We start from the raw sequence: 23,805 nt of genomic DNA, 5'->3' as shown, positions 1-23,805 counted from the left end.
AGCCAGTATGGTCTGTTCGGTAAGCCATGACATGGTATACTAGTACTGAAATGTTCATATCACCAAGGCAAGGGATTCATTTTGGAAGGTAATATTTTCGCGTGTTGTTAATTTCGCGAATAGCTCCCGACTCGCGAAATTCACGAAAATAAAACCCCCGCAAAATATATAGCATATACAGTATATTTGAAAAAAAAAGTGTAGTTTTGCCTTTGAAATATGCCTTTCCCTGTTCATCAATGTCCTTTCTAGTGGGTCTGCAGAAGTTGGGAAACCTGATATAAAGTTTGTGATATGGATACTGTGCTGCAGTGTCATTGATAGTTATTTTTTTTTTTATGTTTTGTTATTGTTGTTGTGTGATTCCTAGCTCAATAAAGGACAGATGGAAGATGTGAAGAGACTACAAATGTGAATGCAGAGTGCTATGAAAGCTCCAGTGGTGTCATTTAGACCTCAGATGTGGGGGTGTGTAGCTCAATGCCTCGTGTGGAATAATTTAGAGGCAGTAATTGCCCCCAGATGACACCCTCTCCCCCTGCCCAAGGGAATCGAGTGGCTGATGTTGGACGAAAGAGAATGACTCATTTAGCGGCTGATTGTCGGTCTCATAATTGATCTCGCCTTGGCTCCCGTCTCAGATTATCCCCCTGACTTAGTTTTCCAGCCATCTGTTATATGGACGCTGCTAATTGTTTTTGTTGTCTTCCCAAGCTTTCTCTATCCAACCGTAACGCACAGTGCAGGATGCTATCTAGAGATTCCGGGAATGTTTCATCATTACGTGAACAAATACAGCCGTGCGGTGCATACCAAGTTAAATGTATGTGTAGGCCTATCAAAACTATTCCAAGAGAAAAGGGTGGGGGGGGGTGGGGGAAGGGAGGGGGATCCTGTTATGGTGATATGAGTTTACTGACTGAGGGTGCATCTTGAATAGTGGTGAAGTGATGGCGATCTATGTGATTTGTTTGCTTCTCGCATTGTTGTATATTCTATTTGGAGATTGTACAACTTTTGATCTCATCTGTTGTCTAGCTGCTTTGTCACTGGCATAAAGGATCATCAAATCTCTTTGCAGTTTGCATCACTCACAAAGAAATGATTTGAACAACATCGTTTGAGACCATTTGTGAAGTATAGGCATTGGAACTGATTGACAAATTTCCCGTCATTGATGCAAAAAGAGACTGATTATTCAGTGTTTGAGATGTAGCCAAAATATTGGATAGATGCAGATTTAGGTCAACATGATTTGACATAATATTGCCTTAGTGATCGTGATCTTTATCCATTGAGCTTTAAATGTTTGGAGAAAATAAGAGGAAGTGCAATGCTGTCTGTATTACTCAGTGTTAATGATATGCCTGTGTCAAAACAAAAACCAAACCAAACGAAAATAGGCTAGAAATTTCATCAGAGCAATTATGCTTTGCATTCTATAGCAATTGATTCTGTTGACCATGAAAAGGTGTTACTATTTCATGCAACATTGCTTCAAGTAGCATAGGGATGATGCTGTTTCCATGCTTGTCTGTGCAAGCACACTGCGTTTTGATTGCCCACATGGGCTGCGATGTCGGAGCCTGATGCCACCCACTTAGAAGCCTTTCATGCCTTATCGGTAGCCATAACGATAACGATAAACCATTGATGACTGACCGACCAATCAATGAGATGGAACTGAGCCCATTTTGCATGACCTCGCTGCTTCAGATGAACACTTTCCCGGCTGCACCCTATTAGGCTTTAAGTTAGATATGTGCACACAGGCGGAACTCGTACAAATCTCATTAGTACAATGTGCCACCAGATTAGTGTGGTTCATTGGTCTGTTACAGTATTCGGAGTGAATCACATCTTTGTAAATTGTTAATGTGCTTGTGTTGATGACATTTATGAAAAGCATTGGACTGTGACCATGAAATTTTAAAATGCCAGTTTATTGAGATATTGATTATTGTTCGTGTAGGCTGTCACATATTCTGATTGACAGAGAGATTTTCCTGATTGTTTTGTTGTTGTTTTTTTTTGCAACAGACCATAAGTAAAAGAAATAATAACTGCAAATTTTAGATGTTGACTCTTTAGGTAGTAAATGTTGTATGGCTTTCCCTTGATAGGTTTTTAATTTATTTCTTTCCAGTGTGTAAATATGAATTATGCAAAAAGATAGCTATTGAAGGTTCATGCTGCTGTATTAAAAAAAGGATGTCATCTGATTTAAACATGGACTGTAGCATACTTTAAAGCCCACAAAAAAGAAAAGAGTAAATATGTATACACTTAACTATATTGTTCTATCTTACCATGACACACACACACACACACACTCAAAATCAGTTGTGACATTTATTATGTATTTGCCATGCAAATGCCATTTTTTATATGCAGATTATTATTATTATTATTACTCTTGGAGAAACAGCTTTTATTTCTGCAGCCCCATCTCTCTGGAATGCTCTTCCACTGAGGATCCGATCAACAGAAACCATCAAAACATTTAAAAAGCATATGAAGTCATACATATGTTCGCATCTTGCTTGAATATTTGTTGAATTGCTTAATGGGTATTTATATTTTTGTATCTTCCTTGTTTTTCAACTTCCATTATAACTACACAATGTTACTAACTTTCGTATGTTATTCTCTTTTTTTGTCCCTCTGCGCCTCAAAATAGGCCACTAGATCGATGGCGCTTTACAAATGCTGTAGTTATTATTATTTTTATTATTATTATTAGTAGTAGTAGTAGTAGTGGTAGTAGTAGTAGTATCATTATTATTATTTTTTGAATACATTGAATGGGCTTTTGCAAGCAAATGTCATTGGCATTAAGTGGAGATCTTCCTTTTGTTTTCAAATCACTCTACAGGTCGTGCCATCTGGCACAGACCAACACGGAGGAGTCGTCACCATGCAGAAGATTCTCCGCTCGCCGGCCAGCATGAGGCGAAAGGTCGTCAACAAGACGTTTGGCGTCCCGCTGAAAGACCTGTGCCGGGTCGGGCCCTCGGGCTACAAGGTGCCCATACTCCTGCAAAAGATCATTGACTTCATCCAGATGCACGGTCAGTTGTGGGTGGACCCCTTCTCAAGATATGTCCCTCTTTGAACACTACCCCTCTGACTTCTGACCCATTACTGTCACATACTTCACCCATCAAACACATTTTCTCAGCTCCCACAAATTATTGCCATGATGACTTCCACAAGCCATACTGTACATTTCTCTGACCCTGTTTACACTGTGAGATATCTCACTTCAGATGAAGATAACTCCTAGTGCAGCTGTACATGAGGTCAAGAAATTTTTTGCCTTAGCTAAAGTTAGCCCGCTGTAGGAGAGAGGTTCAGGTCCACTTCTAAACAGGGCACCGTTTCATAAAAGTGGTCAGCCCTGACAAACACCATAGTAACAGTCAGTGAGCAGAGCTTCTCAGCTAATCAAAACCGAGGATTTTACTGAAATTGTTAGAGACTGAACACTTTCATGAAACGGTGCCCTGGCCCGAGCTGACATCATCAGTATAAAAGGTATCTTGGTCTAAAATTCAGTGACCCAAGCCTTCAAAAAGGAATTTGCTTCCAAATGTTAACGTTGATTGACCCCGATGGGCACACTGTTTCACATGCAGCTCAGATGGGTGAGAATGGCAGTAAAAACTGTCTTATCCTGAGCTAAAGTTATCTCACTTCGGGAGTGGACTAAAGTAGTGCACAGTATAAAAGGGGTATCTATCTTTCTCTGTGCTGTAAAGGATGAAATGCTGAAGGTGATACACAAAATACTGCCGGGAGTTATTTGATAGAGATGAATCTATTAACTCCAACTGATTGACAAATTGCCCTTTGTGAACATGAATAAGCTCTGAATATTTAGTGTTTCAGTAGATAGCCATGATAAAAAAACATGGGCATATATACTTGGGTTGGATTCGAACTAATGATCTCCTGATTACTGGCATTGTATCCACTAGACTACCGAGCTTCTGCCTGACAGCCAGTGCTGGTTCTAATCCTTATAGCATGGAATGAGTACTGCTTGTTAATTTAAATTTCATGAAATTCTTGGGTCAAGTTGCTCTTGTTGCAACTGATTGAGAAATTTCCCTTTATCATCATACAATGTAAATAAGCACCAGTTGTTCTGTGTTTTAGTAGGAGCCATGATAAAAAAATCATGGGCATACATACTCGGGTTGGATTCAAGCAACGATCTCCTGATTACTGGACAGGCATCAGATCCACTAGACCACTGAAGCAGAAGATCATTGGTTCAAATCCAACCTGAGTATGTATATGCCCATGATTTTTCTCATAGCTACTTCTAGAACACTGAATAACTAGTGCTTAGCTACAAGTACATTGTTGAAGGGCACTTTGTCAATCAGTTGCAATGAAAACAACTTGACACAAGAATTTTGTAAATTTGAACATTCAGAATGTTGCTTATCTCATCTAGCTTAAATGGTAGGTAATGGGAGATCATATATGGCGCCAGCTTGTCAGATGCAAATTTGCTGTCCAGAGATGATTATTGAGAGCAGTTTTCTGTGGCCTACATAAAGATGCATGCTGATACTATGGTATTAAAATGAGAGTCCGCACTCGTCCACATGATTATCTTACAACCAGACTGCCCAGTGTATTTTAGCCTTGCATTAGCTTGAATTCTGAGTCGATTCGTGTATGTCGCCTGGTGGAGGCGTCTTGTCTAGACGACGTGAAACTCTGGGACACCTCCTTGAGAGCAAGCACACTTCAGTCTCTACTGTAAGGAAGGAGAGGACATTTGATGTCGCATTCGGTCGTAATCCTTTCAGAGAACATGATGTAGCTTCCAGTTTCACAGCCTGATTGGTAGTACAATGTATGAGGTCTCTTTATGTTGACTTGAATAGTGCAAAGCTTTCACACGATTAGAACGGTTAATGTGGACATAGTGCCGCTCTGCTTTTCCTTTCTGTAAGGCTTGTATACATATTAAATATACGTGTATTACACTATTACAAAACAGAAGGAGGTCATATCTGAACATCTTTATAGATGTTCTTGTTCCTATGGATGTTTTAGTGGGTCGGATGTAATATTGCATTTACTGATGAGTTCATTAGCTCATAACAGACTTTGCTGTGCAGAAAACAAGGGTATAGATAATTTACACAATGTAAATGGCAGATAAAAACTCTTTGTTTGAAGACACACCTATTTTTATACACTGTACTTATTTTATGGGATAGTCCAACACCGGTCATTGACTACATGGACAGAATCATGTGATCGCAGACCATTTGTTGCATGCTTTTTATGAGAAATTAGTGAAAGGTGTTAAATGAGAGGATGACATTTTCAGCACAATGTAGAATTCTATATATTCTATTCAATGCTAAAAACAGCAACCACTTAGTTTGTTGATGTATTGATACATGAATGTGATATGGGGAAGCAGCATGTAATACAGTTGAGTATATGCTGGGCACATTATAGATGCAAGCTTTAGTGGTGATGCTATAGTAATGGCTACCATAAGAAAGTTGATGAAGGTATGTGTTCTCAAAGTACTTCATTAACTATTAAAAATAGCCCATTATGTGGCTCAGATGGTGACTTGGGCTATCAGGGAATATTTTGCATGTTCTCACTTCAGTGGTAAACATGCTATTTTGGAGAGGGCTGACTCTTTGGTCTTTAATTAGGACTTCTCCTGGGAAAAACAACAGTCCACCAGTGATGCAAACTACCGGTATTCCTTTTTTGCAGCATTTTATACATTTTTTTTTTTTTTTGGGGGGGGGGGGGGGGGAGGGGGAGCATTGCTTCTTTGTTGTTGTTGTTGGTTTTGTGGTTGTTGAGGGGTTTTTTGCCAAAAATACTGCATTTTGTCTATTGCAGGAAAGGTAAAAATACTGTTTCCCCCACCAAAATATGCCTTTTCAGCTCTTAGAATAGTGAAGTGCTATCAACAAGGTTATAGCATTCCTGGTCCACATTATACGAGGGCACTGTTCTGTATGTTCCCTCCCAGGAAGTCATCATCTGCATGATGTATGTTGTGTACAGTTAGTTATTTGATATTTAACATGACAGTCAGGAAAGAGATAAAATCAGAGAGCATTGCACTCCATAAATTATGCTTTTTCCCAACTGGAAATGTCGAATAGTACTTTTGCTGTAGATGTACATGTATGCTTTGGAACTTCCCGGTCAATCCCTTCCCATGGCATGGGGAATGTCTGGCATCTCCCGAATTCAGCACATTACGTGAATATTGATCATATCATTCTGTTGCTATTGGAAACACGATAGCGTTCACTTGACAGTGTTGACTCTTAGCCGCACTGGAATAATGTATGATCAGCATGTGAGCAGAGTTATGTGAGAAAGAAAACCCCATTTAGTACATATGTAACACATGCTGGGCACCAAAGACATGTCTTATTAATGTTTACACTGAGACTGATGAGATGCGGGGAGGGGAAGGAGGGAGGGAAGGGTAAAAGGCGAGGCAGCCAAAAATATGCATTTGTATTTGCTTTGCTGCTGCTGTGTTTTGAAAATGACATCTATCCTCTTAGAAATGTCAAGTTTACATTAATGCATGCTGAAGTATAGATCATCGAATTCAACAGTCCTGTGTTAGATCATTTTATGCCCTGCTCTAATTCCGTCAATTCTGTTAATATACCATTCATTATTTGTTTTTTTTTATCGTTTTTCTCAACACTTTTATCATGTTTCTCAATTTTCAAGTGGAAAAAACAAACAAACAAACGGAGACCTATGTTACATAATGTTATTTCAATGGAATGGAAGAAGTTGTTGAATTATAGAGAAAGGAAATGATACATACCAATAAGGGGCACAGGGAAACACTTTCATAGCATGTCAGAGATGCATGCCCCAGTGTGCCGGAGGAGGGGCTCAAATGTGAGCAGCGTCACCAAACAGGTGATGGAGTGAGAGTAGGCACTTGTCAGCACTCAATCCTTGCTTGAGGGATTACACAGCGATATCAATGATTTCCTGTCCACATTACACATAATTTCCATGAAGCTCATACTGTCTTTCCCTGCGAATCAGTCCAGCCTCTTTTTTTGCTCTAGTAGTGGGCAGCGAAAGCTGACTCCTGTCTTTGAGGGGATTTCTCACTTCTCTGAAGGACACATGTAAACTTGTTTAGAAACATTTTCCTGCTAATCAAGTTATTTTTACAAACGTGAAACAAACTTTACAAGTAATAGTCACGTTTCTCCTAAACATTTTTTCGTTACTCACGATTTACCAGTAATGCTCCATTCTTTTTATTTTAAAGTCATTTTTTTTTCTTTGAATGTCAGTAGGGTGCCTATATGTTTGCAGTTAAACAGTTCGTCCTCTGAAACTCAATTATTAGAAGCTGAAGTTTAGTTTGACTAGATTCATTCACTTCCGTCCCTGGTGCATGCACTCTGGTAGTATTAAAGGGCATCATCAGTTACGCAAGTGATTGACTTTTCTCATGACACAGCTGTTGTATGAAGTGTAGTTCGTTGTTGAAAACCAGTTGGCGAGGGGATGCACTTGAGGGTCTGAACACTCTGTAATAGTATGTGTGCAGAAGTATTAATTTTCCTTGATATGCATGGGAGCATCTACACAAATCTGTTTTAACCTACATGTACTGCAAACCTTAGAACTAAAACCAATGTGCTCTAAAGAATGATTAAACATTTACACTGCAGATGAGTGTGGCTGTTTCTCAAACTAGACCGAGTGTCACTTTGAAGAAAGAAGATAAAAAAGTAAACTTCTATGACCTTTTTAATTTTTGTCTTCATCTGGCCAGTCTGCTTACGTTCATTGTTGTGAAACGAATACAGAAATGATATATCATCCTTATTTATGTTGTCGTTTTTGTGACACAGAACTACCTTGTCATTATAGATTTGTTATTTTCTGGTGCTGTACTATTTTCTCTCTTCTCAAAGCGTCATGTTTGTTTGATTGTTTGTTTTTTAGGTTCCCATACTCTCTGGAAAACTCTTCACAGGAAATAGGAATGCTTGTAGAGCTTTCCATTCTGCAAAGTATTATGCCCTCCAAAAGAAAATGAATAAAAGATGGAAGCTGTGGGAATGCCCTTGTATACACATACTAGATTCTCCATGAATAGGGATCCACTCAATAATTCGCCCTTAGCTGGGACATTGAACAGTGTCTCATATTCTTTTTACATGTATCTGACCCTTGCTCTAGCTAGAATTGACCAGGAGCGAGGTCAGCCAGAAGGGATGGCTGTCTGTTGAGTGATGACCAGAGCTTTTGTGAAGTTAGTGGCTATATGGCGGCCTCTCTTTCTGTCCTTTCTAGGTGTACACAAACAGTCTTCCTCATAAAATTTTGCTGGGAAAATTGCAGTCATTTTGATAGCAAAGAGATCTTTTCTTTTTCAATGTTATAAAAACCTTATTCTCAGAAAATTTTTTGATGTCATTCTGCAGATTGGTAAATACTGCAGATTGTTACAGCTTGACTTTCCTTGTTTTATTGTCTCTGTAAGTTGGAAAGATTGTCTTTTTGTGCCATAAGACTAAGTGCACAGCTCTCACCATCTACCAAATGCTCAATATTTAGAAGACATTGTAGTGAGGGGCTCTTTCATATTATGTAACATAATACTAGCACTGGTAAAAGCAATTTAACTTTTTTTATTTAAAACCTGAAATGTTGATCCAACAGACTTCATTTGTTAGTTTCACTGAAAATTAAGGTAGATATTACATGAAAGAAGTAGGCCTAGTGGATAAAGAGAAAACTAGGCCTATTTACTTGAGTTATGGACGACAGCAGTGTCCTTGTTCATGGGATAAAGTAGAAGTACCAAAATTTCTGTGACGCTTCATCAAGTTTTCTGCCCATTAGCCATTATCTATTTCTCCTTGTGGATTGATTTACCCTTCGGCTGTGGTATTCAAAGCATTTCAAATTTTCTGTGAATGGCATGTCTTAGTCATAGAATGTAACAGTTCTGTATTGCCATGCTTGTGAAATGAGGGGGGGGGGGGGTGGAGGAGGGGAAGAGAAGAAAGCAGGGAAGTACAAACTGAGGAGATGGCATGGTACACCTAGATCAAGTTTTGTTTCCATTGCATTGCATTTCATCCGGTATGCCTTCGGTGTACGGGCCAAAAATGCAGCGTGCCTTTTGTTATTGTTATGATTGATGCGGACTTCAATAGCATGGTACCCCCATTTTCCTTGTTTTCTTACCCTTTGTTGTATACCTCAAAAGCAGTCATGCTGTAATGATCATAACATACGTCACAAGTATTATAGTAATATTACTGCATTCACTCAATCCTCATAAGTTTAGATTTCATTTTCCTTTAAGAGTACAGAGAAAAAGCAATAAAGGATAGTTGTGGTTGTGGGGAAGATGTAAGGGGTGTGAGTAGTCACATTGCTTCTATCTCCCCCACCCCCTTCCCCCTTCCCAGAAGACAAAAGATCCCCTTTTCTTTTGCAGTTTCATTACAGTGTGCTTACTCATCTAGAAAGCTCAAGGAAGTAAACGAGCAGTTGTATACAATTTTCACAATTGAAAATGGGACAAAAAAATCAATCAGTTTCATTCCTTTGTACTACAAATTCCAAGAGCACTATGTTCACAGCTTTAGGGATAAGGTCCAAACTAAAAAAAAAAATGTTCTGACTCATTACTACTTCTGTGTGAAGACATTGTGATTGAGTGAATGCTGATTTCCTTCTTTTTGTGATGGTATTTATGAATGATCTTTGCAGAAAATGATCCCATGTGTAAAGTGATTTAAATGAACAATGCATTACTGTACATGTATCAGCTCTTTTACATTTCAGCCAAAACCATGAGTTCCAACTCTAAAAAGGAGATGAAAATCAGTCAGTAACAATACAACTCTTTCACCATGCAAACTTTCAAGCAAACATACAAGCCTTCAAGCAGCAGATACAGTTTTACTCTGCATGTAGCCTTTCCAAAGTGAAACCTGGGGGGGGGGGGGGGGGGTCTATCATGCCCAAATAAAGGCAATTGTTTAGTGTAGAAAGTGTGTAAGATGTGTGAACTGAAACCAGACCATTCATTAGAAATGGGTTTCACGTGAAAATGAGGGCAATGTATGTGAGTAAATTAGATGTCATTACAACCTACTGTAATCATCCAAATCTGTGCCCTATAAACTGTATCATGCCTTGTGGCCTATATCATAGTATCAATTTCAGGTTCCTGCTGCATTTTCGGGGGGGGGGGGGGTTGCTGGGGGGGTTTTGGGGGTTTTTGGGGTTTTTTTTTTTTACTTCTCAATGCTTGGTACCACCAGTTACTTGCTCCTACATCCCTTGTAAGAAATGATAATGAAATAAAGAGGGTGGAGGTTTTGCTGTGAGGACCTTCTTGCTCAGACGCAACAAGTTGAGGCTTTAATTCCCACAGTTTGTGATTCTATGGTTGTAACCAAAGCTCCATGGAGGAGCTGGTAAAGGTCAAAGGTGAACATCTGTTTACAGACCTTTCATTTTTATATCCCATGAAACTGGTAGTTTCTTGGGAGAACCAGTGAGGTGCTTGTAAATTACCCAGCCCCAGAAAAGGAAACCCATGATCTTTTCTCTTATACCTGTGTCTTCTCTGTCTGTCTTGTCTGTCTGTCTGTCTGTCTGTCTTTCTGTCTTTAGTGTCTTCTATATACGCCATATATTTTGCAAGGTCCTCATGTCATGAATTCTATGAGCCAGGTGTTACTCGTGAATGTACACGTGTATAAAACAAGATGCAAAAATATCAACTCAGATCCCAACATGAGTGAGACGTGCACACATACATACATGTACATTTCTCCGTTCATTACTGTACTCCAAGATTGTAAATGTAACCACTCGCAAAGTTGTTGAGAAATCCTGGAAAAAAAAATTAGACTCATGAAATATATAGCATAATACAATGTCTGTCCGTCTGTGCCATTTTTCTATCCATCTGTATAGGCCTACAATATTTGTCTCTATAACCCCCATTGTCAAATGTTTGCAATTGCTTTTATTGGTAATATTTTAGTAACCTTGTTCAAAGCACATGAGATAACTAAAACAATTTGTATCTTTTATAGCAGTTTTAAATGTAATTTGTGTGCTTTCTATTTAAAGAGCAAGTCGAAAATGCACAGAACTGTGTTAGAAGATATAGAATTGCTGATATTGTGACAGACAAATTGTGTCTTCAGTCACTTTAGTTTAGCTTCAGCATAATTACACCCTTTGTATCTGTCCAGAGGACTGATTATTTTTGCTCAGAAATTCGTGAAATGTTGTCATTGATGAAATATGCATTTGATCAGTGCAGTAACAGATAGTGTCACTGTCATGAGGTAAACAAACACAGCAGGGATTGATATTTGTATTGTACATTTCCAATGACACGCGTGTCAAATTTCACATATTTCTTTGTACATTAAAGCTCTGTGTTATAAAAAAAAAAAACAATGGAATATGAATTTCCTTACCACACAATAACTTTTCATAAAACAAGGCCGTGTTGTAAAAAGTGAAAATAAAATTTGAATTGAATTTGAATTAAAGTAGTAGAGAGAGAGAGAAGAAGGAGAGAGAAAGAAAGAGATGCAGAATTACACATGTGAAATACACACACCATGGATTCTGGAGAGCAGAATATCCATTGTAATAAACAGATTCATCAAATTATACCAGCACCATTTCATCAGTTTAAACACTGTTACTTTGGATAGTCTGTTCAGAGTTTCTACAGGATATTTGATTTCTATTCATTAACTATGGCTCATGTTCAATTCAAGTACATAACAGTGTCAGTATTTGCATTTGTTGTGCGTCATCGCGTTGCCCAAGTCGGAGATCAGAGTTTCTCTCAAGCATGATCACATTATCTGATTTTTTTCTTAAATGTGTTAGCTAGTTGCATGTTATCAGAGCTGTGGATGTAATGTCACACACTAATGAACAGCTGTCTTTATAGGGAAGGCTCATCTCCCTTGCTACAAAGGAGATGCCCCAGCAGTCGAGCTACCTCATATGGTGGGTAAAATGTCCAAGTCTTATACCCCTGTCTCTCTAATACCCCTTTCATACTGGGGGCACGACTTTTAGCTCGTACACGACTTTTAGCTCGCTTCAGAAGCGAGCTAACTTTAACTCGGGCTAAGTTGTTTTATACTGCCACCCAAGGTTACGTGCGAGACTAGACCTACTGTATCCCCTCCCCCACACCCTGCTGTCCTTCCACCAAGCGTGAAAATTCAGTGACAGTATTCATGCTTGACTTACATGTGTAGGAGTACGATTTCTGTTACATTGTTATACGTTATGCGCGAAATTCAACCAGTCATCAACATAGATACATTGTGTATAGTGTACAAGTGTACATACACTGCAGCAGTCTATTTTTTTTTTTTTTTTTGACGACTTAATCATGTCGTTCAAAGAGTTCCCTGAGAGTTTTACCGAACAGCAAACAGTGACAGCATAAAAGGCTATTAGTACACCAGTGCATGCGGTGTGTCATAATACACAGCGGTGCCGGTGGCAATTATTCGTACAGCAGTAAACGTACATTATTGGCAACCCGGAAGCGCCATACACGATTTCCGGTCTCGGGTCAGTGAATTTAGCTCATGCTAAACTCGAGATACCTTTTATACTGACGTTAGCTCGGACGTGAAGCGGACCTGATCTACCTCCCTAGAGCGGACTAACTTTAGCTCGGGCTAAACATTTTTCAACCCTTTATACTGGGGGTTAGCTCGCTTCAGGTGCAGACCTGAAGCGAGCTAACCCCCAGTATGAAAGGGGTATGAGAGAGAAAGACTAACTGAGACTGACCTGGGCGTTTGGTTCTAGTCCAGCTCCTATGGGTTGGCAATGCACTGCCTTTCATCGAGCAGCGACTGTGCTGGGTGAATTATCGTCTCAGGGGTCTTGTTAATTTCAAATATATGGACGGGCTTGTTGGGAAATTCCAATTACACTCAGAAAGATTGTGACACTGCTGTAATAATGACTGAGGAACTTTGCTTCTTCTTTTTTCTCCCTCTCTCTGTTAATGATCTCACACAGTTTGCTTTCCTGTGCACAAATATAAAATTTCTCTCGGCAGCATGCTAAGAATGTTTTATTTTGTCTATCCCCCAATGGCTTATTAGCATGGTTTTCGTCTGTGAAAATTGCCCTTGATGGACTGGATGACATATGTCGATCTTTGCTAGGTAATTGACCCCTTTAATACCATCTGCTGTGCTGGAGAAACATTATTTGTCTGTGTGTCCTTTGCTGTCAGGTTAGGTGAAATGCCTTTTTGTGGCCAGTAGGAATAAGGCCTAATATACATGCAATATTGATTCGTGTATGCAGAATCATCTGGTCTGTCAGCTTAGAGCCAAAAGGGTGTTAACTCCACTGATTTTTGTTTGGTGTTTAAATCCTCCTGGCTCTGAATTGCCAATATTCGGAGTGAGCACAACGTGAGTCATCTTGGCAATTTGCCAACAGTTCATTGTTTGTATACAAAGTGATGTATAGGCATGTACAGTCAATTTCCTGTCTAGCCATCACGCCACACAATCATTTCAACATTTAATTTAGCGACATCAGAACTTCATGATTTTTGCCATCTCACTTTAAACCAACATTTCTTGTTGATTCACAGTTCAACGAACCAGGAGTTCTCCTCACCTGTTGTATGAGAAAAAGACTAAAATATCTCCCCCCCCCCTCTTCAAAAGTATTGACTTGTTCTTTTTTTTTATTATAAAAACATGAAAATGATATGATTGCATCAAATTCATTAGCAAAAAAGTTTATAGATTCAAAACTAATGATAATTCACTGCTGAAACAAATGACAACTGCTCAAGTGGAGCCATAATGATACAAATTAAACAGGTTTTTATTTTTTAGATACAGGATAGTATTCATGAACATTGAACCAATAGTAGATTGTCACTGCTTGGGTATAGATTTGTACTATTTTGTGTTGCAATACCTTATATTTTTTATGATAGGAGGCCATTCGTGTTGAGTGACTTGCTCTTAAACTAGCCAACTTTGGACATCTCGCCCTTTAAAAGATGATTTCTTCCTAGCCAATATTTCAAACCCTTGTCAAGATGCATCCAGGACGACATTCACCTCGTAAAGTATTAATGAGCTTGATTGCTTCTGGCGAAGGTACAGTCCGAACAAACAGTGAAGACGAGATGTCGGCCACATCACAAACTCATCCGCCCCATTGCCCTCGTTCCTGTGGCTCGAGGAAAGACAGTAGCCGTCCATCATCCTAGAAAGAAGAAAACAAAAATGCTGAAATATTGCTTGGCCTCATAATCAGGAATGAGGGCGCAGATTACCCTCTCTTCAAAAATGACATCTCCCGCTTTTAGCCGTCCAATAATTCCTGAAGGGATTGAACTGGGAGTGATGCTAATCATGTCTGGATTACATCTGCCGTATTGAGCCTGTGCCTGCTAGGTGTCAAGAAATGAATTGTTAATCTGATTAATTCCCGGCTGGTAGATAGGGTGATTTTTCTTCGGTTCGTTGTTGGCTAATAACTTTTGATTTGCTGTTAATTGCTATTGTGTCATGGCCTTTGTGTACATATACTTCATGTGCCTTTTTGATGGGGTATTGTGCTTGATTTTAAAATATTCTTCATCATGTGATTGTATGAGCTTCTCCTTTTTTACTCACACAAAGTTTTCTTTGGGATGTACATGCATGTACATAACCTTATGTCAGACCTACGGGACCTGATGTCCTTGCCTGCATCATGTACAGTGTGCATAAATGCGTTTGTAGTACGTGTGATGGCTATATCCTTTTGTGTGAATAGAAAACACAATTTCATTGTGTTGCAATACCACAGTGGGAGGGTGATGAAGACTAGATTGCCCCCCATAGAGAGTAAGTCAACTATTGAATTTGATCTGTCTGTTTTTGTACTTCATTTTGTTGTTGTTGGGCTTTTTCATTTTGCTTTTTTCTTTGGGGGGGGGGGGGGTAAGAGGGGAGGGTCAGCATTCACTTTATAAAAAGTCAATAGTGCATTACTGGTCATTCAAAAATAAGCCTCTCCAGTCTTTGTGTATATATGATAAGGCCTCAAAAAGCTTGCATTGTAGTTGCCCAATGGGTCTACCCATGAATGTTATTATCTTACAGACTCTCCCCACTTTCCAAACACAGACACACTCATACACCCATACACAAATTTGGTCAGCCTTTTGTCCCCTTCCCCTTCAAATGAAAATAACAGGTAGATAGAAATATTAGCAAAACTAAACAAAGACTTTTGCACTATTTGTGAATGAGAGACATGTGTGTGTGTGTGTGTGTGTGTGTGTGCGTGTGTGGGGTCTGTGTTAGTAGCTTGCCTCTGTTTCGAATCAAATGATCTGCCCTTTAGTTTTCTATGTGAGCATGTAGATATGAATATGAAATTAGTTTTATCAGCAAGAAAATAAAAATACGGCTTGGATCTTGGATGACCTGCTGATATTATGAGGTGTGTATGACATACAAATGAACTGCTCAAGCATCAGTGTCTGGGTTTTCCAATCATGCAACAAAAGCATCAGATTTGTGAATATTCCCTTGGTGCTTCATATTAGTTTCCTTGTGCACCAGGCAACCGCCAAGGTACAATCTTGTTTGATCATTCTAGGAAGGCCTGGAAAAACCTTCATGTCATCTAGCAGTGAGTACATGGAACACTCCAACTGAATCATGAAGTATCACACTCAATTGTTTACCTGCTTCCCTCCCTGTGTGTTAAATGTGGTTTCGTGAATCATGGTGACACTTGGGAGGGGGTGGGGGTGGGGGGAGTAGGAGGGAGGAGGGGGCTAGGCTTAGTAGGGCTGAATAAATGATGCTTTTTTTTTTAAAGTAAACATGAGGGATGGCTTGATGTGGTTGCGGATATTGAGAAGGATGACGTTGATTTTGCCTCGAGCTGAGGTGATTTGATGGATATCAGTTGAAATGAGTAGACTTCTGTATTTGATATCCATTTGGAAAGCAGACATGTACTCATTTTGTAGACTTGCGGTGGGGGGGGGGGGGGCTGCCTTTGGATGCATTCACAAAATTTGGAGTATTTGAAGCTGTGTATAGGAAAGCATTTAGTGGGCAGTCGTGTAATAATGTCTCTTCTTTACCTCTATTTATGTTGTGTCCTCTGTCTGCTCTCTTTTCTCTCTCCCACAGAGCTGTAATTTCTTTATTTTACTTTATGTGATTATATTGCCCTTTAGTTTTTTTTTGTCTTCCAATATTTGCCTGTAATATTGTCTATTTTCTTTTTTTATCTTTGCTTTCCATTGGCCATCACCTCAGCTATTCGTTGTAGTCCCCTTCACTGACTGATGAGATGCCACAGAATGAAGTCACCGTGTCAATTGATATACAAACATCCTCCAGTACTCAGATGCGCTAATGCTGCTCCATTGTTTTGTCTTGTTTTTCTTTGATAATCTAATTGTGTCGGCCATTGACTGAGGTCAAAAGATGACGGGAAATATTGAATTCTTTATTCTTTGTCCGTGTTATTTTATTGTCAATTTTATATATTAATCATCATCATTATTGTATTGTGTCTCTCTCAACGTATTCTCTTTCTACAACTCCCTCGTAAAATAAAGATCAATTTTCAAGTAGGTAAGTTCTCATTTAATCTTTATATTAAATCTCTTAAATAATAAACACTCAAAGAGTAGAAATCAGCATTTCACACCTCTCTGTTGGCTCCGCAGGAATCGGCCACGAAGGCATCTTCCGCATCAATGGGAGCTCCAAGGTGGTGGACAAGCTCAAGCTCCACTTTGATCGCCATGGCGATGCCAACTTAGAGGAAGCCAGCGATGTGATGGCAGTAGCCAGTCTCCTCAAGCTCTTCTTCCGAGAGCTGCCGGACTCCCTCATCACTCAGCAGCTCCATGCCCAGTTTCTGGCCGTACAGGAAGGTGATGAATTGAATTCACATTAACCCAGTTCCCCCGAGATGCCTCGAAGAGACCATGAATCTGTTGCCATGGTTTCAGTGTCTGGAGCACTGAAGTGCAAAATACAGACATCTAGTGAGACATCTTTTGAATTGTTAAAAGATTTTTATTCTCGAAAATTGTGCAGCATATTCACATATTCTGATAGACAAAGGAAATAAAGAATTACATTTATTTTGTATTCCTTGAATTTCGCTCCTGAGAGAGCATTATTTGTTGAATCCGTGTGATTCAAATTTGATTTTATGCTTTTTCAATGCCTAAACACTACGCATCACAAGGAAGATGGTCATCCTAATGTAGTAATCATTTTGGTAATGTTTTTGTCAATGTTTGAGAATATTATGGGCCATCATTGTTTGCATCATCATTTTCATTATCACAATCATCATCATAATCAACATTATCATCATCATCTTCAACATCATTATCATCATCTTCATCATCATTATCATCATTATAATCATCAATATCATCATCATCATCACCATCATCATCACCATTTTCATCATCGTCATCATCGTCATCATCGTCATCATCACTACATTGTATCATCATACCCTCTTCCAATGATTGTGGTATCCATCATTCACAGAGTTCCAGTACAACAAGGAGGAGAGCCTAAAGCAACTCAAGAACCTCCTCCAGCAGCTCCCGGAGGAGAACTTCGTGGTCCTCCGCTTCCTCTGCCGCTTCCTCCTCAAGGTCACCCAGTACGAGGACACCAACAAGATGAACTCTATGGCACTGGCCATCGTCTTTGGACCCAATCTCTTCCGGTAAGTCGGTTTGTTTGCTTTCAGTTTGTTGTTATTTCTCAACTTGTGCAAATGAAATCGTTATGACAAAAGTCAACAATTTACACATCGAAATATAAACGAGAGTACTCAGAAGAAATAGATGATTACATGTGTAGCGTACACACATATATTTCATTGTATCTTTTAAGGTATACAAGTTGAGGAGACCGTTATCTTTAAACAGTTTGCTTGACTTGAATATTGGCCTCTAGGCAATATGGTTTGTTACAGTGTTCCTTCATTTATAACTGAAGGAACAGGACACATACACACAGGTAAATAACACAAGGGGAATATAACAAGACAATAAAACAAAATGAAAGGACAAAGAAGGGGATACCAGAATAGGAAAAAGCTATAAAAAAATATTAGTATACAGTGTTGATGAGTTCAGAACTAAGAAAAAAAAAGTTGATTTCATAGGTGCCCAGCTTGACAAAACATGCAAATAGAGGTGGTTGCAGGAACTTAATTACTTTATTCGAAAGTTGGGCAACTTTTCTTAAATCATATACTGGTTTTCATTCAGATCACAACACTTTGATAGATTCTTCCTCGTCCCGTCCGATTACACCAGTATCAAACCTGACGCAAGATCGCGGGGGTCTGAGAGTGGTATTAGACTCCAGTGGGCAATCAGCACAATAAAACTGAAACCGGCGGATGTCTCTTCACGTCTTCATAAGTACGGTTCTTGCCGTCAGAGTGTCTGCTAGTGATGCGGAGCTGGGAAGTAAAAGTTGATGATTTACGCCACCAAGATGTAAATGGGGGTGATAAGTAACGTATCCACAGATTTTTATAATGGGAGATGATGTACAGCACACATGCAAGATAGGGATGAGTTGATCCTACCGCCGACCACGGCCCGTGGGGAAAAGAGGCATGCACGTATATGTCTGACGCAACTAGTCCACTGTGGGACTGCTCGGTTTGACTTTATGGCCAAATTAATCTTGGTAACGACGCTGAGTAAGCGCAGTGCAGCGAATCTCTGCAGTGCCCCGCTCTACAAGTGTGCAAAAGGATAGCTGTGGTTGGTCTCAGATTGAGAGAAAAAATGTGGGGAGTAGTTTAAGATATTGAGAGGGATGTTTTGAAGGGATTCTCTCTACATTGTCATCATCAAACTGTGTTTACACAAATTTTAAGACAATTTTGTTTTGAAATTTGCACAGGAAAATTTACTCCATACTTAATTGCTTCCCACATATCAGGCCATTCGAGGTTTGATAGTTTTGCTGTGAACCAGTGATATGATGACATAATGACATTGCAACACGTTTTTCTTTGTATATAAAATTAGATTTCTTTTGAATGTTCTGTTCAGTCCCCTTTTGATTTTATTCAAGTATAGCTTTGCTACATGAAAGAAAATTTGTCAATATGCTCGTCTGCATTTTCAAGAGTAATATGCGGACCCATTTTTTTTTTTAGCATGTAAAGGATATTCTTTTTATGATATTGAAAGCACAACTATGACTCAAAGGTACTTATATTTTGTTGTTTGTTTTGATCAAGAGGTGTATGAAGGGAGATGTATGATAAATGGTTGTTTTGAAGTGTAAGAAATAATTTAGGGCTGCTTTTTTTTTTTTTCATGGCATGGCGAGAGCTTTCACTCTTGATGAGTGGATGCCAACACCCTTGTATTGAGAAGGCTGAGAAATCCAGATAAAATCAGGTTGATTGTCTGGATAGTTTTGTTTACTTGGCTAGGAAACCAGGGGCGGATCCAGGGAGGACCGCAACCGGTGCACGCCCCCTCCCCTTTATTTTTTGTTGCAACAAAAGAAATAAAAAGAAAAAAATGCGGGAGGGGTGCGTGCGCCCCCCCCCCCCCTTTAATTTTGTAAACGCGCCCCCTCTTTACGGAATTCCTGGATCCGCCCCTGGAAACCACCATGTAATTCTGTGTCATTGTAAAACTACAATTCCCACCTGCTTTGGTCATGTATCAAAAGTGTTAATGTCTTTATAATGTCTCCTCAATATAAAGGAACCTTTGTGTTTTACACAATTTTTTTCCCCCCATACAAAGTTGTTATGGTATGATATGAGCTTAGAATTAAGCACAAAATGCATTTCTCCTCTAGAGTAGATGTTAATTCCCACCCTGCTTGATTGAAATTGGTGACTAGCATGAAATGCTTTTTTTTTTTTTGTGCTGTTGTTTTTCTTTGAATAATGACTGGGGGGGGGGAGGGGGGCTGTAGTCACAAAGTTGTTATGGTATTATGTGAGCTTTTAATAGTGTTAAGCAGAAATGCATTCACTGTTAGAGTAGATAGTTAAACACCTTGCTTGTATTGATTCCAAATTTCCACCAAAGCTTTATCCTGGCTATTACTTGTCAACCTTATAGCCCCATAGCCACCCACTACCTCTCCTCCCTCCCCTCTTCCCTCCCCTCCCTTTTACACTTGGGAAAGCATCCATTTCATTATTTTGCATTGAATGTATTGACAATCTCTTTCTTGCCAAATACCACTTTTGCTGTCAGGTGGATGTGCTGGCAAGCAGCATTTATAAGTATCTCATGAATAATCATTACATTACAGATGCTTATCCCAGTGAATTTAAAAACCATTATGCCTGTTGGTCCAAATGACCTTATTTCTGCTCATGCGCAAAGTGGAACTACGAACTGGCTTATTCCATTAAAATACCGCTTGTTCAACAAGTTCACCTGTGAAAAATCTATGCATGCCTTCTTCTTTTGTTCTACTTCCTTGAGCCCCAACTCATGCATTCTTATGGTGAGGCTGCTATGTCATCATCCTTGTTCATTGCAATTTGTTATAGATTTTGATTCTCATTCCTCATCCCAATCGCTAAAAATTCTGAAACTCTGTACTCAGTTTAACGTATTTATAGTTGTTCAAATGTAAAAGTCTGAAAATCGTCCGGAGGTCCCTTTTCAGGTTAGTTCTTACCCAGCTATACAACAACTACTGATAAAACAGCATGTTGATGTTGAGCATAGTACTTTCACTTTTCCTCTCTCGAGAAAAGGGTTATGAGTGTGCCTATTAATTACTGTATGAATAAAAGAAAATTTTATATCACAATAACTAATGTATTAGTAATATTAAACAGTTTGCTTTTACCAAGCTGTCTGATTTTTTTCACCCCCCCCCCCTCAATAAAAAAAGAAATAGGCAAAAGTGACAGAAATATAATCTTTAACAGAAGAAATGTGTCATTTTCAAGATAAGAATCAAGCTCAACCCCCCCCCCCATTATTCCAATGAGTGTGCACAGAGGACCTAAAAGGGTTCTGAGTGATAATAAAGGGGTTGTAGTGAAAGTTATAGCGGCCAAAGACAATGATTGAGTCACTCGTGGACTAGCCAACACCCCAAAAAAGGGGGAGGGGTGTGATAGGTGAAAGAGAGGGGGATTATGATGACAAAAGGACATGAATATTACTGACTTACAATGTCCTTCTGCACTGGAGTATTACTGTCAACGGATTGTAATTGATGATCAATGTAATACTTGTTTTGTGGTCAGTGATGGTAATTGCTGCTCTTTGCCTTTTGACTTTACCCCAGTGGACGTTGCCCTCTAGTGTTATTATGTGATGGACAGCTGCTGGCTTTACAAAAAACCCAAAACTCTGTGACTCATCATGTTTTCATGTTTTTCACAGCATTCTGTCAACATTCTGACCTCATGTTTGTGTCTTACTGGCATGATACAATGCTGTCCCCATTATTCATGCACACTGTCAAAATGTTTTCAAATGGCTACTATTGAGAGAATAGAATTGTCTTCCATCTTGCAAGGGATGAATTGTCTTTCCAGACATGGTCACTGTTTCCATTGTCCAGCACATAATGAGCCGGTCACTTGCTGTTACATCTGTTCATTATTTATATCAAGGAAAGATGGACATATTTCTGTCCCTGATGTTAGGGAGGATCAGACAGTAGCTGCATGTTGCTCCCTCTCATTATCTATTTGGCAAACTATGTAAGACTAGATATAATGTATCAAGTTCTGCAGAGACCTTAATACTGCCTTGTTAATAGACTACTGTGATCAGAACTTTCAAAAATTTTAACATTTCACCTTATGTGTGATTTCTTTTCACATTGGTCATGCATGTCACAGTTAGCAATGCAGGTTACACCCTGATGACAAATTCTCTTAGTAGTTCGCTGACAATTAAAGAATTCATGACGAATTGCATACTCAGCCTTCAATTATTACAGACATATACTTGTAGCTAGCAAAGCTTGATCTGATGAAGTGTAGTATTAAAGAGAAAATTATAACTGGCAATGTCACTAATTACCAATTATGTAAAGGCTTTTCACATTGGGTGTACATGTTTATACTGGCTGTAGTGCAGGCTATATGTGATTGACATACAATTTGTAGAAGATTGATTGTTTAGAAGAGAATTCAAAAAAGCTATTAAAGCATGAAGATTAAATACTAGGCATGCCACAAGTTATTTATTAAAAGCACTAAATGATAGGATGCAACGTAACTAAAAGTGGATGTCCAGGCTATTTTTTATGCCAGGTATTGTTTGCAGGAAAAGATGTCTATTGTGGAAAATTGGTTCACAAAGCAAGAGGACCCCCATATAAACTTAACAAAGTAATGATTCCTGTAAGATATTGTAATTCTCTATGGAATTAATACTTAGCACCTGTGGTACCCATAACCAATGAGTTAAGTTTCCATTACAGTGACAATTATGCACTGTTTTATGTGTGTTCGGTTCATTCTACCATATTTTTGTTAAAGTCCCAATATTATTTCATTCCAGCCAAATTTTGGAAATGAAAGGCATGAGAAAGAAATTTTGGTTGCAAGTCCATCAAAATAGGAGATGTCACTCCCTCTCACTACCAGCACTAACCGTGGTACTTACGTGTTGAAAAGGCATACAGTTTTGCTGTAGATTGCTACTGAAAAAGTAGTAAGAAAGTCGTAGTTTTGCCGTGGTTCTTTGTGTTCGTGCCTTAGTGTTGAATGCGTCGTTGTTAAGAAGTGAAAGAGGCGTAGATAAATTGTTAAGTGGTTGTAGATCAGGGGTGGATTAGTGAGGATTTAGTCGTACGAAAGTCGTAGTTTTGCCACATCACAAAAGACGACTTCCGCATCTCCGCTCTCGCGACCGAGAACGCTGTCTTTTGTTATGCAGTGTGAAAATCGGACAATAGACCACTAGCTATTCACGGCGATAATCCGTCTTTTGATACCACTTCTATTTTCCTCAAGGGCAGTTCCCTCAAAACTACGACTTTTCTACGAACAGCCAACTACTATTTCATGACTTAATTATCGGCTTAAATCATTCTCTGGACTACTAGTATTGTTCTAGCCATCAATGCATCGGCAGGTAAAATCCATTCGCGCACACAATGTGGCTTCGTTATTGCGGCTAGCTGGTATAGGGGAATAGCTCTCAGCTTTTCACTAATCGTGGCCTCGCCTCAAATGAGTACGAAATGGGGCTAAGTTCGAGCAAATCTGACGGAGAAGAATAGATTTCTTTTTGCGGTCGTATACCTACAGTTCGAGCTCATCTGGTCAGCTAAACGAGCTGGTACAACTGTTAATTGTATTAGTATACCGCAACCGTTTGTACAGTCGATCGAAGTACAGATCTGGAGACTGCATACATTCATAGCGCTGATGCACCTGATAAATTACATGTACCGTATTATATCGCACGTGTGACAGTCCATTTTCCTCTTCGTGTGTCAAGGCAACAACGCACGTTGTGCATCCATAAACGGGGGTACTAGTAGTCACGTGAGAATTCAGCGATGGTCGAATCTCACCCGGGAAACATCAGACGGGCAAAACTTCGAGATCTTATAAAGATCGCGATGTTAAACTTCTCGATCTTTTGCCAGTCTGACCGTGCCTATTTTGTATACACTGCATTCCAGTTATAAATAATCGAAGTCCTAGGGATCGGCAATTTCATAAAAA

The 23,805-nt window shown here is 39.3% G+C and overlaps 1 protein-coding gene across 1 annotated transcript in view; it reads left to right on the top strand.

Annotated features, from left to right (window-relative positions):
- The first annotated feature begins 2,881 nt into the window (after nt 1-2,881).
- The window catches only part of LOC139726019 (protein FAM13A-like), a 71,083-nt gene continuing 50,159 nt past the window's right edge, over nt 2,882-23,805 (top strand). The window contains exons 1-3 of the mRNA XM_071637099.1: nt 2,882-3,071; nt 16,796-17,005; nt 17,640-17,823. Of these exons, the coding sequence (XP_071493200.1) occupies nt 2,918-3,071; nt 16,796-17,005; nt 17,640-17,823 (548 nt within the window). The 5' untranslated portion in view covers nt 2,882-2,917. The remainder of the gene's footprint in view (nt 3,072-16,795; nt 17,006-17,639; nt 17,824-23,805) is intronic.

Source organism: Diadema antillarum, unplaced genomic scaffold (assembly GCF_040938485.1).
Source record: "Diadema antillarum isolate AM-2024a unplaced genomic scaffold, OU_Dant_1.0 seq00000070_RagTag, whole genome shotgun sequence".
Taxonomy (NCBI): Eukaryota; Metazoa; Echinodermata; class Echinoidea; order Diadematoida; family Diadematidae; genus Diadema; species Diadema antillarum.
This window is presented reverse-complemented; position numbering and strand designations above follow the sequence as displayed.